Source organism: Macaca mulatta, chromosome 10, assembly GCF_049350105.2.
Source record: "Macaca mulatta isolate MMU2019108-1 chromosome 10, T2T-MMU8v2.0, whole genome shotgun sequence".
Lineage (NCBI taxonomy): Eukaryota > Metazoa > Chordata > Mammalia > Primates > Cercopithecidae > Macaca > Macaca mulatta.
The window spans coordinates 31,572,971-31,586,486 of record NC_133415.1 but is presented as its reverse complement, the minus strand read 5'-3'; the positions used below and the strand labels follow the sequence as shown (position 1 = coordinate 31,586,486).

The following is a 13,516-nucleotide window of genomic DNA, read 5'->3' as shown; positions in this document are numbered from 1 at the left end:
AGAGTGGTTGTGCTGAGAGGAGCTGCTCGTGAGGTTGACCTTGGCAGCACTTTAAAGATGAAACAAGTTCAAAAGTGTTTCTGGTTGTGGAATCCAGGAAGGATAGAGCAGCCAGCTCCAAGAGCCCTGGGAGCTGTGTGGAAGCGCAGTGGCAAGAAATGATTTCCCCTTGTTCATTTACAGCAAAAGGGCCTCAGGTCGCAAGGCTATCTGTCGTCTGAAAAGGGGAGGCCCCCTCTGATGCCTAGAAAGTTTAAGTGGACAAAAAAAGCAGCTGATAGAGCTTTTTACTGTCTCAGGCATGTCTGGCCTAAGAAGGAAATGGAAAATGAAAAGGCTTGAAGCGGTCTTGATTTTTCCACCAGGTGTCCCCTTGGCGTGCCCCTGGCCTGCCCTTTCACATCCCCTGCAGTGCGCTTACTCCCCACCCTCCATGCCCAGCCTCAGCCTTCCCCAAATCTGCCCTCTCCTCCACCCACCAGAGTAGTCTTGCTTTTACTAGGATAGCTGGTCAGTGTGCTTCCCTTTTAAACTTGATCATTAGTCACTCTTCATCACCATGGTGTCCAAGGATGGGTTTCTGAGGCTCCAGGAGTCCCCCAAAACCATTGAGACAATTCTGCATGTACATGCTCCTGTACATTCTTCTTAAGGGAATTAATTGGTTCACGCCTGTAAACACCTTTGCATGGTCCTGGAGGCCTTTCCCGCCTGGCCTGCATCTGGCCCAGGCTTGCCCCCACCCTTGAGACCCTTGTCTTTGGTACTCCTGCAGTACTGAGCCCCCTGTGGTCCCCAGAGCAGGAGGCCTCCCTCACATCTCTGGGCTCTGCCAGGTATCCCATTGCCCAGCACCCTTCTCCCACTGGGTGGCCAGGTGGACACAGGTGTTGTTCTTCGTTCCTGCTGTCCAGCTCACCCAGGCCGGGCTGCCAGGATACTGCAGTAGGAGAACCGAGGCTCCACACCACGCTACCTGTCTGTTGACCACAAGGCCAAGGCTTTGTGCCTTATTTGCCTTATTTACCACAGCAGATGCTCAGCAAGGATATGCTGAAAGAATAAGTGGCCCTCCCCCGTTGATGGTGCAACACCGCAGTGACTGCATGACTGCCGCTTGGGGAATTGGCCTCGTCCTCAGTCAGATGAGCAGTAGCTGATCAGAGAGGGGCTTTGACTTACTGACAGTCCCACAGCTAGCTAGGGAGGGGCAGACCCAGGACAGAAACCCAGTGTGTGGTCCATTAGCCCACACCTTAATTTATAAAGTTTTATTTTCCCCTTTAAATGAAATAGCAAGGCCAGGCACAGTGGCTTATGCTGGTAATCCTGACATTTTGGGATGCTGAGGCGGGAGAATCGCTTGAGCCCAGGAATTCAAGACCAACCTGAGCAATATAGTGAGACACCATCTCTACAAAAAATTACAAAATTAGCCAAGCTTGTTGGTGTGTCCCAGCTACTTGGGAAGCTGAGGTGGGAGGATAGCTTGAGCCTAAGAGGTCGAGGCTGCCATGAGCCATGATCATGCCACCACACTCCAGCCTGGGTGACAGAGCGAGAAGACCCTGCCTCTAAAAAATAACTGAAACCCCGTGTGTTTTTCCTATTTCAGGAATATCTGAACAAACATCAGAACTGGGTGTCAGGACTGTCCCAGCACACGGGACTGGCCATGGCCACTGAGAGCATCCTTCACTTTGCTGGCTACAACAAGCAGAACACAACTCTCGGGGTACGTGCGAGCCTTCTGGAGAGCAGTGACCCTTAGACCATAGGAGCCACAGTGCAGGGGAAGGCCTAGAGCTGTCGCTTTTCATGACATGCACCGAGTACATGCAGGGTGCTGTGGATGTCTGTTGACAATGGTAGTCGTGCAAGCCTCACCCTAGCCCAAAGAAGAGGTGGCCATTGAAATGAGTGTTTCCTTATTGTGCTTTTTTTTTTAATATATGGATTTATGGGGATCAGCGCTTGATATGACAATGATTAGTTTTTTATTTGAATGTCCCCATGTGAGAGGATGGAAACAGAGCTCTGCTGGACACAGGCAGTGCGATGCCACAGTTACGCTTATCTGGAGCATGTACTGGACTCCTGAACAGTTCTCTTTTCTGCAGGTGCTGAGCTGCACATGAATGCCTTCAGCTTCTTGTTCTGCTAGAGATTAATCTAGAGGACAGAGGGTTCACACAGCAATACTTTCTGAGTTAAATTAGAGCTTAGAGTTAAATAGGATTAAAGCAGGCAGTTCCACCTGGCCATGTGACTGGGGCTGGTCACAGAGATTCTGTTGGTTAATCTGAATCTAGAGCCTGGCTATGTGTTCTTCCCAACTCTCTCCGAATGGAGTGTGGGATGGGATATGTGGAGGTGCAGAGGCTGAGCACCCAGGAGGAAGGGTGACAGGCCTCCCCTGGGATACCAGCAGGAGAGAGGGGCCTGAGTGCCCTCTGGCCTTTCTGGGGCCTGAAGCTATGCCGGAGAAGGCTCGCCTCATTTTGCTATCAGGACACTTCCCTCGAGGTCACTGCACTATCTCTAAAGACACCAGCGTAGCAAACATGGTCGAGCTGGGTCCAGCCTGCACCTGCAGGGTCACCCGCCCCAGGCCTCCTACTCTGATGGGGCACCAGGTATCAGTGCGCTGACCTGGGTGTCTCTGCCACTGGGTGGCCACAGAGACCAGAGGTGGAACTCATTGACTGTAAGTGTTTATGACAGTCATAAGCCTCTTCCTTTTTGGGGGTGGTAGGAGCAAAACTTTATTACATAAAATAGAATGTGTTCCCATTTGTAAGCCTCTTCTAGACTCTAACCAGCTGATTTGTGAAAAATCTGTTTTGCCTAAAGGATTTTGTTCTTTTTCCCCAGAAAATTCGATGTGTTAGATTTTCTCTAACTTATTTTTTTAAATATTTAAACGTTAATTCTGGGGCCGGGCACGGTTGGCTCACGCCTGTAATCCCAAGGCAGGCGGATCACGAGGTCAGGAGATTGAGACCAGCCTGGCCAACACGGTGAAACCCCATCTCTACTAAAAATATAAAAAATTATCTGGGCGTGGTGGCGGGCATCTGTAGTCCCAGCTGGGCAGGAGAATGGTGTGAATTTATTTTATTTTATTTTATTTTTGTTTTCCAAGACAGAGTCTCGCTCTGTCGCCCAGGCTGGAGTGCAGGTGGCACCATCTCGGCTCACTGCAACCTCCACCTCCCTGGTTCAAGCGATTCTCCTGCCTTAGCCTCCCGAGTAGCTGGGACTACAGGTGTGCGCCACCATGTCCAGCTAATTTTTGTGTTTTTAGTAGAGATGGGGTCTCACCATGTTGGCCAGGCTGGTCTTGAACTTCTGACCTCAAGTGATCCGTCTGCCTCGGCCTCCCAAAGTGCTGGGATTACAGGCGTGAACCACTGTGCCTGGGCCCCTACTGGCTATTTTGAAATGTACAAACAATGAATGTTAACTGGAATCACCCTACTGTTCTGTCAGGTTTTCCCTTTCTGTTGCTAAACAGGAAAGGGTTGTGCTCGAAATCCTAAGGTACCCTGCCCCTGGAAAGCACAGGGAGAGGGCAGCTTCCACCACCCCTGACTGACATCGCCCCTCACACAGCATTCGGAGGGGAAGAGTGATCTCTGGAGGGCAGTTTCAGAAGTATGATTTCAGGCTGGTAGGACCAAAGAACCGAGTCAACACTCCTCTGCAGGGCAGGGCACTCCTGCAGCAGCTCTTGGCAATCACCTGCTGTTCTCTTGCCTGGTTCATTGGGCAGTGAGGAGCGACGGTGGAAGGGAGGGAGCTGGCCTGCACTGCCCACCAGGTGCTGTTTGCCATGCCAGGATGTTGTGTGTGTCATTATGTTGAACCTGTAACAACATTGTGAGAGGGCCACTCTTATGCCCACTTTATAGATGAGCACATTGAGGCTCAGAGACGTTGACTTCCCAGGGTCTCACAGCTGATCAGTATCAGAGCCAAGCTCTAACTCAGTCCTGCTTGGTGCCAAAGACCATATTGTTTCCAGAAAATGTAAAGCAGTTTTACATGATCTTTTTTTTTTTTTTAAATAAACCAGTTTAATAATTTCATGAGAAAAATCACGTATTTTTGTTCTTGTCTGCATTTTGATGTTCCCCAACACCTGTGTTTTCTTCTCCTGGTCCTCTTTCTCCACACCACGTCCCCTCAAAAAAAATCCCTCTAAACTCAAAACAGTTGAGAAGCTCACTTTCCCCATTAGTACTAATGCTAAAGGGAAATGCAAAAGGAGGTCCTTTTCAATGCACACTGTACTCTGCAGTGACCGTGGATGAACAGGAACTAAAAGGTGTGGGTTAGGAAGCCGGGTCACTGAGGCCCTGGGGCTGGGAGGCTGAGGCTGAAGCAGAGAGAGTGGCTGGAGAGGTGGAGGGGGTGGGTGGTAGTTTTCAAATATTTTTCTCCCATTCTGTGGGTTGCCTTTGTATTCAAGGTGTACCCTGTTCTGTCTCTTCCCATTAGACTGAGGAGCAGCCAGCAGATGTTTAAGAGCCTGCTGGCCTTGGCTCTCCCCTTCAGCCCCTTTACAGTCTGTAAGTGACATTTGTAAGCTGCCCACACAACTCTCAAGGAGATGGCTGTGAATGCTTTCATGGCGTTTCCATCACAGGTGACAATTACTCTCACAATCTAGCAATTCTTTCTCTTGCAAAGGCCTACCAGTAGCAGAAACTGCCTTTCAGAGACATTTCTTCTGTAAAATTTTTTTTAAATTTCTTATGGAACATATCAAACTGCTGGGTATTCTGAAATATTTTGCTTTATTAACTTGCCAGCAGTGAAGATTTTTATTAATAGTAACCCCCAGATCCGAATGTGACTTCTTAATTGGGTTTAGGCTTAGCCATGGTAAACATGAGAAAAGGATAATGTTACCATAGTCTAAAATAATTGTTATTTGTCTGTAGGCAACTCAGCTAACCGAGCGCCCGGCCTGTGTGAAGAAAGACTACTCCAACTTCATGGCGTCCCTGAATTTGCGCAACCGCTACGCAGGCGAGGTACTTCTCTTCTCTTGTCCTTGCGTCCTAGGTCCTTTAAAGTGTCCTCTTGTTTTGATGCCTGTTGACTGCTTCCTAGTGGAAAATGAACAGAGGGTCCGGGTGATGTGGAATTCACACATTTTAGGAGGATTTAAAGGGCACATTTTACATTTTAGGAGGATCCTTTGCAGGGTCCAGCCCCGCAGGGTCGGTGGGTTTTTCTCCCCGTGTGTGGAGACAAGAAATTGTAGAAATAAAGACACAAGACAAAGAAATAAAAGGCAGCTGGGCCCAGGGGACCACTACCACCAAGACGCGGAGACCGGTAGTGGCCCGAATGCCAGGCCCCGCTGTTATTTATTGGATACAAGACAAAGGGGCACGGTAAGGAGTGTGAGCCATCTCCAGTGATAGGTAAGGTCATGTGGGTCACATGTCCATTGGACAGGGGGCCCTTCCCTGCCTGGCAACCAAGGCAGAGAGAGAGAGGGAGAAAGAGACACCTAACGCCATTATTTCTGCATATCTGAGACTTTTAGTACTTTTATTAATTTTGCTACTGCTATCTAGAAGGCAGAGCCAGGTGTACGGGATGGAACATGAAGGCAGACTAGGAGCGTGACTGCTGAAGCACAGCATCACAGGGAGACGGTTAGACCTCCAGATAACTGTGGGTGGGCCTGACTGATGTCAGGCCCTCCACAAGAGGTGGAGGAGTAGAGTCTTCTCTAAACTCCCCCAGGGAAAGGGGGACTGCCTTTCTCCGTCTGCTAAGTAGTGGGTGTTTTTCTAGGCACTGATGCTACCGCTAGACCACTGTCCGCTTGGCAACAGGCATCTACCCAGGCGCTGACGTTACCACTAGACCAAGGAGCCCTCTGGTGGCCCTGTCCAGGCATAACAACTCTTGTCTTCTGGTCACTTCTCACTGCGTCCTTTCAGCTTCTATCACTTTATGGCCTGGTTTCTCCTAGGTTACAATTGTAGAGCGAGGATTATTATAATATTGGAATAAAGAGTAATTGCTACAAAGTAATGATTAATGATATTCATATATAATCATATCTATGGTCTATATCTAGTATAACTATTCTTATCTTACATATTTTATTATACTGGAACAGCTTGTGCCCTCGGTCTCTTGCCTCGGCACCTGGGTGGCTTGCCGCCTACAATCCTTGGCACATTCCAGAGTGTTTATGACAGTTACTTATTTTTTCCACAAGAGGGTAACTCTGTGCACACTCTGGCTACACTGAATGAAGCTTTTTAATTTTTCTGGCTTTTTTAAAAAGCAGTAACAAACATTTATGTGCCATAGGCTCTTGGGTACTTGGTGAGATGTATGTATTATTATTCCGGTTTTATAAATAAACGGAAGTTCCCAAGATTAAGTAACTTGCCAGAGTCACACAAGTGTAGTGTGGTCTGGAACCACATCTTCCAACTCCACATCATGGGCTTTCACCCACCACGCCACAGTTTATTCCAGCCTGACCAGTGGCATCACATCTCTGGTCCTCCATTTCCTGCTCCATAAACTCAGAAGCTAGTCTACACCATTTCTTGTTTGTTTGTTTGTTTTTGTTTTTGTTTTTGAGACGGAGTCTTGCACTGTCGCCCAGGCTGGAGTGCAGTGGTGTGATCTCGGCTCACTGCAAGCTCCGCCTCCCGAGTTCATGCCATTCTCCTGCCTCAGCCTCCCAAGTAGCTTGGACTACAGGCACCCACCACCACTCCTGGCTAATTTTTTGTATTTTTAGTGGAGATGGGGTTTCACTGTGTTAGCCAGGCTAGTCTCAATCTCCTGACCTCATGAGCCACCCGCCTCAGCCTCCCAAACTGCTGGGATTGCAGGTGTGAGCCACAGCACCTGGCCTAGTCTATACCATTTCTAAGCTCCCTGGCGACTCTGAAAGTCCATCAGTTGCCTGGTCTGAGTGGGGGTTCACTCCCTCTGAGCACTCTGTCACTTGTATGTTCTTTTCTCTGGAAAAAAAGTTATATTTGACTTTAAAAATAGGTAGGTTGGCCAAGCACAGTGCCTCACGCCAGTAATCCTAGCACTTTGGGAAGCCAAGACAGGAGGATCACCTGCGCCCAGGAGTTCGAGGATGCGGTGAACTATGATCGTACCACTACACTCCAGCCTGGGCAACAGAGCAAGACTCTGTCTCAAAGAAAAAATTATTAATAATAGTAAGGAGGGCTGGGCATGGCTGCTCACGCCTGTAGTCCCAGCAATTTGGGAGGCCAAGGCGGGTGGATTACTTGAGGTCAGGAGTTCGAGACCAGCCTGGCCAACATGGTAAAACCCTGTCTCTACTAAAATACAGAAATTAGACGGGCATGGTGGTGCATGCCTGTAATCCAGCTGCTTGGGAGGCTGAGGCGGGAGGATCACTTGAACCCAGGAGGCAGAGGTTGCAGTGAGTCAAGACCATGCCACTGCACTCTAGCCTGGGCATCAGAGCGAGGCTCCCTCTCTCAAAAAATAATAATATTAATAAGGAGGCTGATCTTGTTGTTTGAGTCATTAATGAGTCTGAGGAAATGTATTTATCCAGTTCACATTCATGCAGTCTCACCGTGGGTCAGACCCCGGGCTCACTGCTGGGTACAAAGATGAGGGACGAGGTTCCCACCCCCGGGGAACATCTGCAGTGGTGGCACCGCCAACTTGCATTTCTAGAGGAGCTATTCTTTTAGAAGAAAGCTGTGATCAGTAGTAGCATCATTGAAATGAGCCTGTCTCTCTACATGCATGAGCTCCACTTTGGGGCAGTGAGGCACCCACTGTTGCCACCACAAGTGTGATCTGGTAGCTTCCAGGACCTCACCCACATTGCCTAGCTTCTATGCATAGTTGTTGATGAGAATGTTTTTGCAGGTGTATGGAATGATTCGGTTCTCAGGCACCACAGGCCAGATGTCTGACCTGAACAAAATGATGGTCCAGGATCTACATTCAGCGTTAGACCGCAGTCATCCTCAGCACTACACGCAGGCCATGTTCAAGCTGACTGCAATGCTCATTAGCAGCAAAGGTAACTCACGGAAGCTCCGTGGAATTCTGGGCTCATTTCTAAATGAATGCTGGACTTCATGACCCATAGTCAGCTGGAGTCCTGGCAGGAGAAGGAGCAGGAGCTCCCTCAGTAGAGGAGTTATCTCTCATGAGTGGAAAGTCAATAAAAGGCCATTGTTGGCCCCAGCTGGTCAACTCTTGTTGGCCTATGGAAGCTGTGTTGGAGGCCTCTGACTGAGGTGTGTTCGGTTCCAGATTGTGACCCGCAGCTCCTTCATCATCTTTGCTGGGGTCCCCTCCGGATGTTCAACGAGCATGGCATGGAGACAGCCCTGGCCTGCTGGGAATGGCTGCTGGCCGGCAAGGATGGAGTAGAAGTGCCGGTAGGACCCTGACCTTGGGGTGGCACTGAGGATGGGATGGGATAAGAGACGGGAAGAGCCTTCCCTGGTGCCGCCACCGCCAAGCATGGAGACACTGGGCAAGCCCCTCACCTTCTCAAGCCTCAGTCTCCTTATAGATTCTATTATTATGTGTGACAGTCACGGAAAATAGAACATATGTTAACAGCATCCCATTGGTACCGAGAAGCCGTTATCTCCCAAAACCTCGGTAGGGGGAGCCATTTCCCTACTGAAATTGGAAGATGCAGCTTCTGGAACACCTGTTAACTTTGAATCTGATTGGGAGCAGTTGTGTTTGTCCACAGGAACGTTACCTAATCGGGATCAGCCCCTTTTCCCTGCATCTGTATTTCTGGAGTTGCTACTGCAGGGGGCCCACAAGGAAGTTTATACTTACCTTTCAGCTGATTAGATAAATGCTTAAGAACAATTTTATTTTTCAAAGATCCTGTTAACTGTCAGGGTAACAGGGAATTTGACATGTTTTCTTTCTGTGTTTCTTAGGATCAGTTGAAATGAGTGGTCAGAAAGGGGGATTTTGATTTTCTTGTTTCCTCAGGAAAGTTGGACTATTTCCAAAAACGGAATTAAGATTTTCCAGGCTGGTGGCGGTGGCAGTGATGATAATACCTCACATTTGCCTGATATTTTATAACCTTGTGGGGTTTGTGTCCATCACATCATTCAGCGTTCTTAGGAAACATTTTGGTCCAGTGGGCACCTGGGGGAGGTTATCTAGTGAGGGGGACACCTGTGAAGTCAGGGAGGGTTCTGGGTTCTCAGCCTGATCAGCCTGCTTCCATCAAAGATGTGCAGAAGGGCCTGTGGAAGTCACACTTCAGCCTGTAGGGCTCTGACTCCCGGGCAGGGCTCCTCACCTGCGTGGTGGGCATCATAACAAGAACACCTGCATCCTAGTGAGCTGTCGGTAAATGACAGCTGGAGCAGCCACAGCAGTTATAGTTCTTGCCAGGGAGAGGATTCTGCAGAGACGGCTGTATACCGTTGCCACTGTAGACACCCCCTGCCATTATGACACCCAGTTTCTCCCTCCAATTCCCTGTGTCCTGTTTTCATATTTTACTGCTATATGCATTAGACCTTATAATGTTGTTTTTGTTCAAAAAAAGTCAAAAGTCTTTCAAAGAAATTAAGAAGAGGTTTTGTTACAGCTTTATAAATTTATCCAAATGTTTTTCATCACTCACACTTTTCCAGTCTTCCTGTGATCTCCTCTGCACGTGTAATTTTCTTTAACGTTTCCGGTAATGCAGGTCTGCTAGAAATAAATTCTCTCATCTTAGTTCACCTTCATTTTTGATGCATGTGGATTATTTTTTCTAGGCCCAGGATTCTAGGTTGATAGTTTTTTATTTTATTGTTTTTAGCATTTCAAATATATCTTCTGTTGTCTTGCATTGTTTCTGGAGAGAAGTCAACAGTCTTTCTGTTTCTCAGTACAGCCAGCCCTCCTTATCCATGGGTTCCACATCTTGGAACCAGTTCCCCTGAGGATACCAAGGGATGACTGTATATGTTATTGTTTTTCTTTTGGCTACTTGTTGGATGTTTCTCTTTATCTTTCATTTTTAGTAGTTTGACTGTGTGTGATTTTCATTGTATTTATCCTGTTGGAATTCATTGAGCTTCTTAATTTTAGGGATTTAGGATTTTCATCAAACTTGGAAATCTTTAGGTCAATATTTATTTGTCATTTCTTTTTCTTTTCCTTTTTTCTTTTCTTTTCTTTTCTTTTCTTTTTTTTTTTTTTTAGATGGAGTCTCGCTCTTTCGCCCAGGCTGGAGTGCAGTGGCGCTATCTCGGCTCATCTTGCTGCAAGCTCCACCTCCCGGATTCACGCCATTCTCCTGCCTCAGCCTCCTGAGTAGCTGGGACTACAGGCGCCCGCCACCATGCCCAGCTAATTTTTTATATTTTTAGTAGAGACGGGGTTTCACCATGTTAGCCAGGATGGTCTCGATCTTCTGACCTTGTGATCTACCCACCTTGGCCTCCCAGGGTGCTGGGATTACAGGCATGAGCCACTGCGCCCAGCCTTTTTTTTTTTTTTTTTTTTTTTGAGACGGAGTCTCGCTCTGCCGCCCAGGCTGGAGTGCAGTGGCCGGATCTCAGCTCACTGCAAGCTCTGCCTCCCAGGTTTACGCCATTCTCCTGCCTCAGCCTCCCGAGTAGCTGGGACTACAGGCGCCCACCACCTCGCCCGGCTAGTTTTTTGTATTTTTTAGTAGAGACGGGGTTTCACCGTGTTAGCCAGGATGGTCTCGATCTCCTGACCTCGTGATCCGCCCGTCTCGGCCTCCCAAAGTGCTGGGATTACAGGCTTGAGCCACCGCGCCCGGCCCTTTTTTTTTTAAAAAAAAATTCCTGTTTACTTCCTAGGCTCCTAAGGTCAATATTTTTTAATTTTTTTTTACCTCATTCTCTCTCTCTTCTCCTTTTGGGATTCCAGGTACACATATATTAGTGACTTGGTATTGTCCAATAGATCATTGACGTTCTCTGTAGTCTTTTTCAGTTTTTCAGGATTTTTTTCACTCTTTCATTTGGTTATTTTTTTTTTTTTTTTTTTTTTTTTACCTATATGCCAGTTCACTGTTCTTTTCTTCTGCTTTATTCATTCTGCTATAAAGCCATCTTGTGTATTTTTATTTCAGATACAATTCTCAGATCTAGAAAACAACAAAAAATAAATAAATATTAAATTTAATTTAAAAATAAGAAAAGGAAACAAAGGAAACAATTCCAGATCTAGGATTCTAGGATTTCTAGTTAATTCTTTTTTTTTTTTTTTTTTTGAGATGGGGTCTCACTCTGTCGCCCAGGCTGGAGTACAGTGGCGCAATCTCGGCTCACTGCAACCTCTGCCTCCTGGGTTCAAATGATTCTTCCACCTCAGCCTCCCGAGTAGCTGGGGTTACAGGCACCCGCCATCATGCCTGGCTAATTTTTGTATTTTTGTAGAGACAGGGTTTCACCATGTGAAACCAGCCAGGCTGGTCTTGGCTCGTGATCTCAGATGATCCACCTGCCTCAGCCTCCCAAAGTGCTGGGATTACAGGCATGAGCCACGACGCCCAGTCATTTAATTCTTTTTTATAGTTTGCATTTTCTGCTGAGATTCTCTTACCTTCACCCGTTCTTTCCATTATTTCTTATAAATCTTTGAGCATATTTATTGTAATTATTTTTGTATCCTTATCTGGTCTGTTCTTGTATTTGAGTCATCTGTGGATCTGTTTCTTTTGATCTTTTTTCTTCACTGTTTGAAAGTTTTTGTTTCTATACTGGATGTTGTACATTTAAATAAAACTGACAATTGAGGACTGCTGTATATTTTCCCATAGAGAAGGAGGTCTTTATTTTTTTTTCTATTTTTTTCTTTTTTCTCTCTTTTTTTTTTGAAGACACAGTCTCGCTATGTTGCCCAGGCTGACCTCAAATTCCTGAGCTCAAGTGATCCTCCTGCCTCAGCCTCCTGACCCAGTAGCTGGAACTAGAGGTGTGTGCCAACACGCCTAGCTGAAGTGTCTTTCTTATGTCTGGTGGCTCCTCCTCCCACTCAGTAGCTGGTCTTGACAGGAAGTATGGGTTCTTCCTGCTTTTTACCCCACTTCCTTTTTTTTTTTTTTTCTTTTTAATTTAAGCAAAATTGGGAAAGATATCTTAAAGGGATTTTTATACAAACCAAATTACTGTTTCATTTGGGGTCTTTTGGAGTCCAGCTTGCACTTCCTGCCCCTGCCATCTCCAGTGGCTCCGCTGGCCTCAGGTCCCTTCGCCTGTGTCAGGTTTCTCTACCCACTCACACTCACACCTGGCACTGGCCATTCAGGTCCTCACTCCCTGTCTCTGCCACCACAAGGACCTGACCTGTCCAGTTCCCATAGTGCCCAGGGTGGGGGCTTTTTAAATTTTTTTCTACTATAAAAGCAATGTCCACTCATGATGGAAAAAGTGGAAGGTTTGAGTGTAATGAGAGAAATAAGAATCGCCCAACTTCAGAGGCAACCACTGAATCACTGATGTCTTTTCTTGCATTCCCAAAGAGATAAAGAGATGTCACACTTGCTGTTTGCATCTCAGTGTGGGGACAGTGGGGAGCCTGACCTCCTTACAGGGGTCTGGGACCTTCATTTCACTGAGAGGGGAAAGGTTCGTGATCCTTGTATGGTACTTAAAATTCATGACCCAAAATAAATGGATGTGGGCTGCACTAGGTAGTAACTGATAACTTGCTGTGGTCCTGCCATGTGCCGAGCTTGAGCAGGGCATTATATGTATATCACTCTCTTGTCCATCTAGCCCAGGCCTTGGGGTCTATGCTTATGGTACAGTTTCCCCCACACCCTGAGACTGTCCTCCTCTGGGCTTAGGAGGGGCCCGATCCTGGGAAGTCTTAGCCACACTCACTTTTGTGTGGGCCCAGGGCGCCCACCTGCCTGCACACACCTGCCTACACACTGTCTCTTGGTGGGACTCTCCACTTCCCAGGAGAGGACATGTGTGCCCTCCTCTCAGGGTCTTCTGGAAGCCTTGGTTTCACCACAAATTGTGACCGTCAGGACACAGTGCTGCTGTGGTCAGGATTCCTTTTCACATGCTGCTTCAGCCTGAGACCTTGCCGGGCCTTAAGAGTAGGGGCTGCTTGCCCGGGCGCAATGGCTCACGCCTGTAATCCCAGCACTTTGGGAGGCCGAGGCAAGTGGATCACCTGAGGTCGGGAGTTCGAGATCAGCCTGACCAAAATGGAGAAACCCATGTCTACTAAAAATACAAAATTAGGCCGGGCACGGTGGCTCACACCTGTAATCCTAGCACTTTGGGAGGCCAAGGCAGGCAGATCACGAGGTCAGGAGATCGAGACCATCTTGGCTAACATGGTGAAACCCCGTCTCTACTAAAAATACAAAAAATTAGCTGGGGGAGGTGGCAGGCGCCTGTAGTCCCAGCTACTTGGGAGGCTGAGGCAGGAGAATGGTGTGAATCCGGAACGTGGAGCTTGCAGTGAGCTGAGATTGCACCACTGCACTCCAGCCTGG

The 13,516-nt window shown here is 47.6% G+C and overlaps 1 protein-coding gene across 7 annotated transcripts in view; it reads left to right on the top strand.

The window, feature by feature from the left end:
• The window catches only part of PI4KA (phosphatidylinositol 4-kinase alpha), a 146,813-nt gene that overhangs the window by 103,520 nt on the left and 29,777 nt on the right, over positions 1 to 13,516 (top strand). For 6 of the 7 annotated variants that reach the window (XR_013399527.1, XR_013399528.1, XR_013399529.1 and 3 more), the window contains 4 exons: positions 1,616 to 1,735; positions 4,950 to 5,042; positions 7,915 to 8,071; positions 8,308 to 8,435. Coding sequence is in view for 4 of the 7 variants with exons in the window: in XM_077950618.1 (XP_077806744.1) it covers positions 1,616 to 1,735; positions 4,950 to 5,042; positions 7,915 to 8,071; positions 8,308 to 8,435 (498 nt within the window). In the remaining 3 variants the exon portion in view is untranslated. The remainder of the gene's footprint in view (positions 1 to 1,615; positions 1,736 to 4,949; positions 5,043 to 7,914; positions 8,072 to 8,307; positions 8,436 to 13,516) is intronic. The other variant, XM_077950619.1, reaches the window with a different exon arrangement.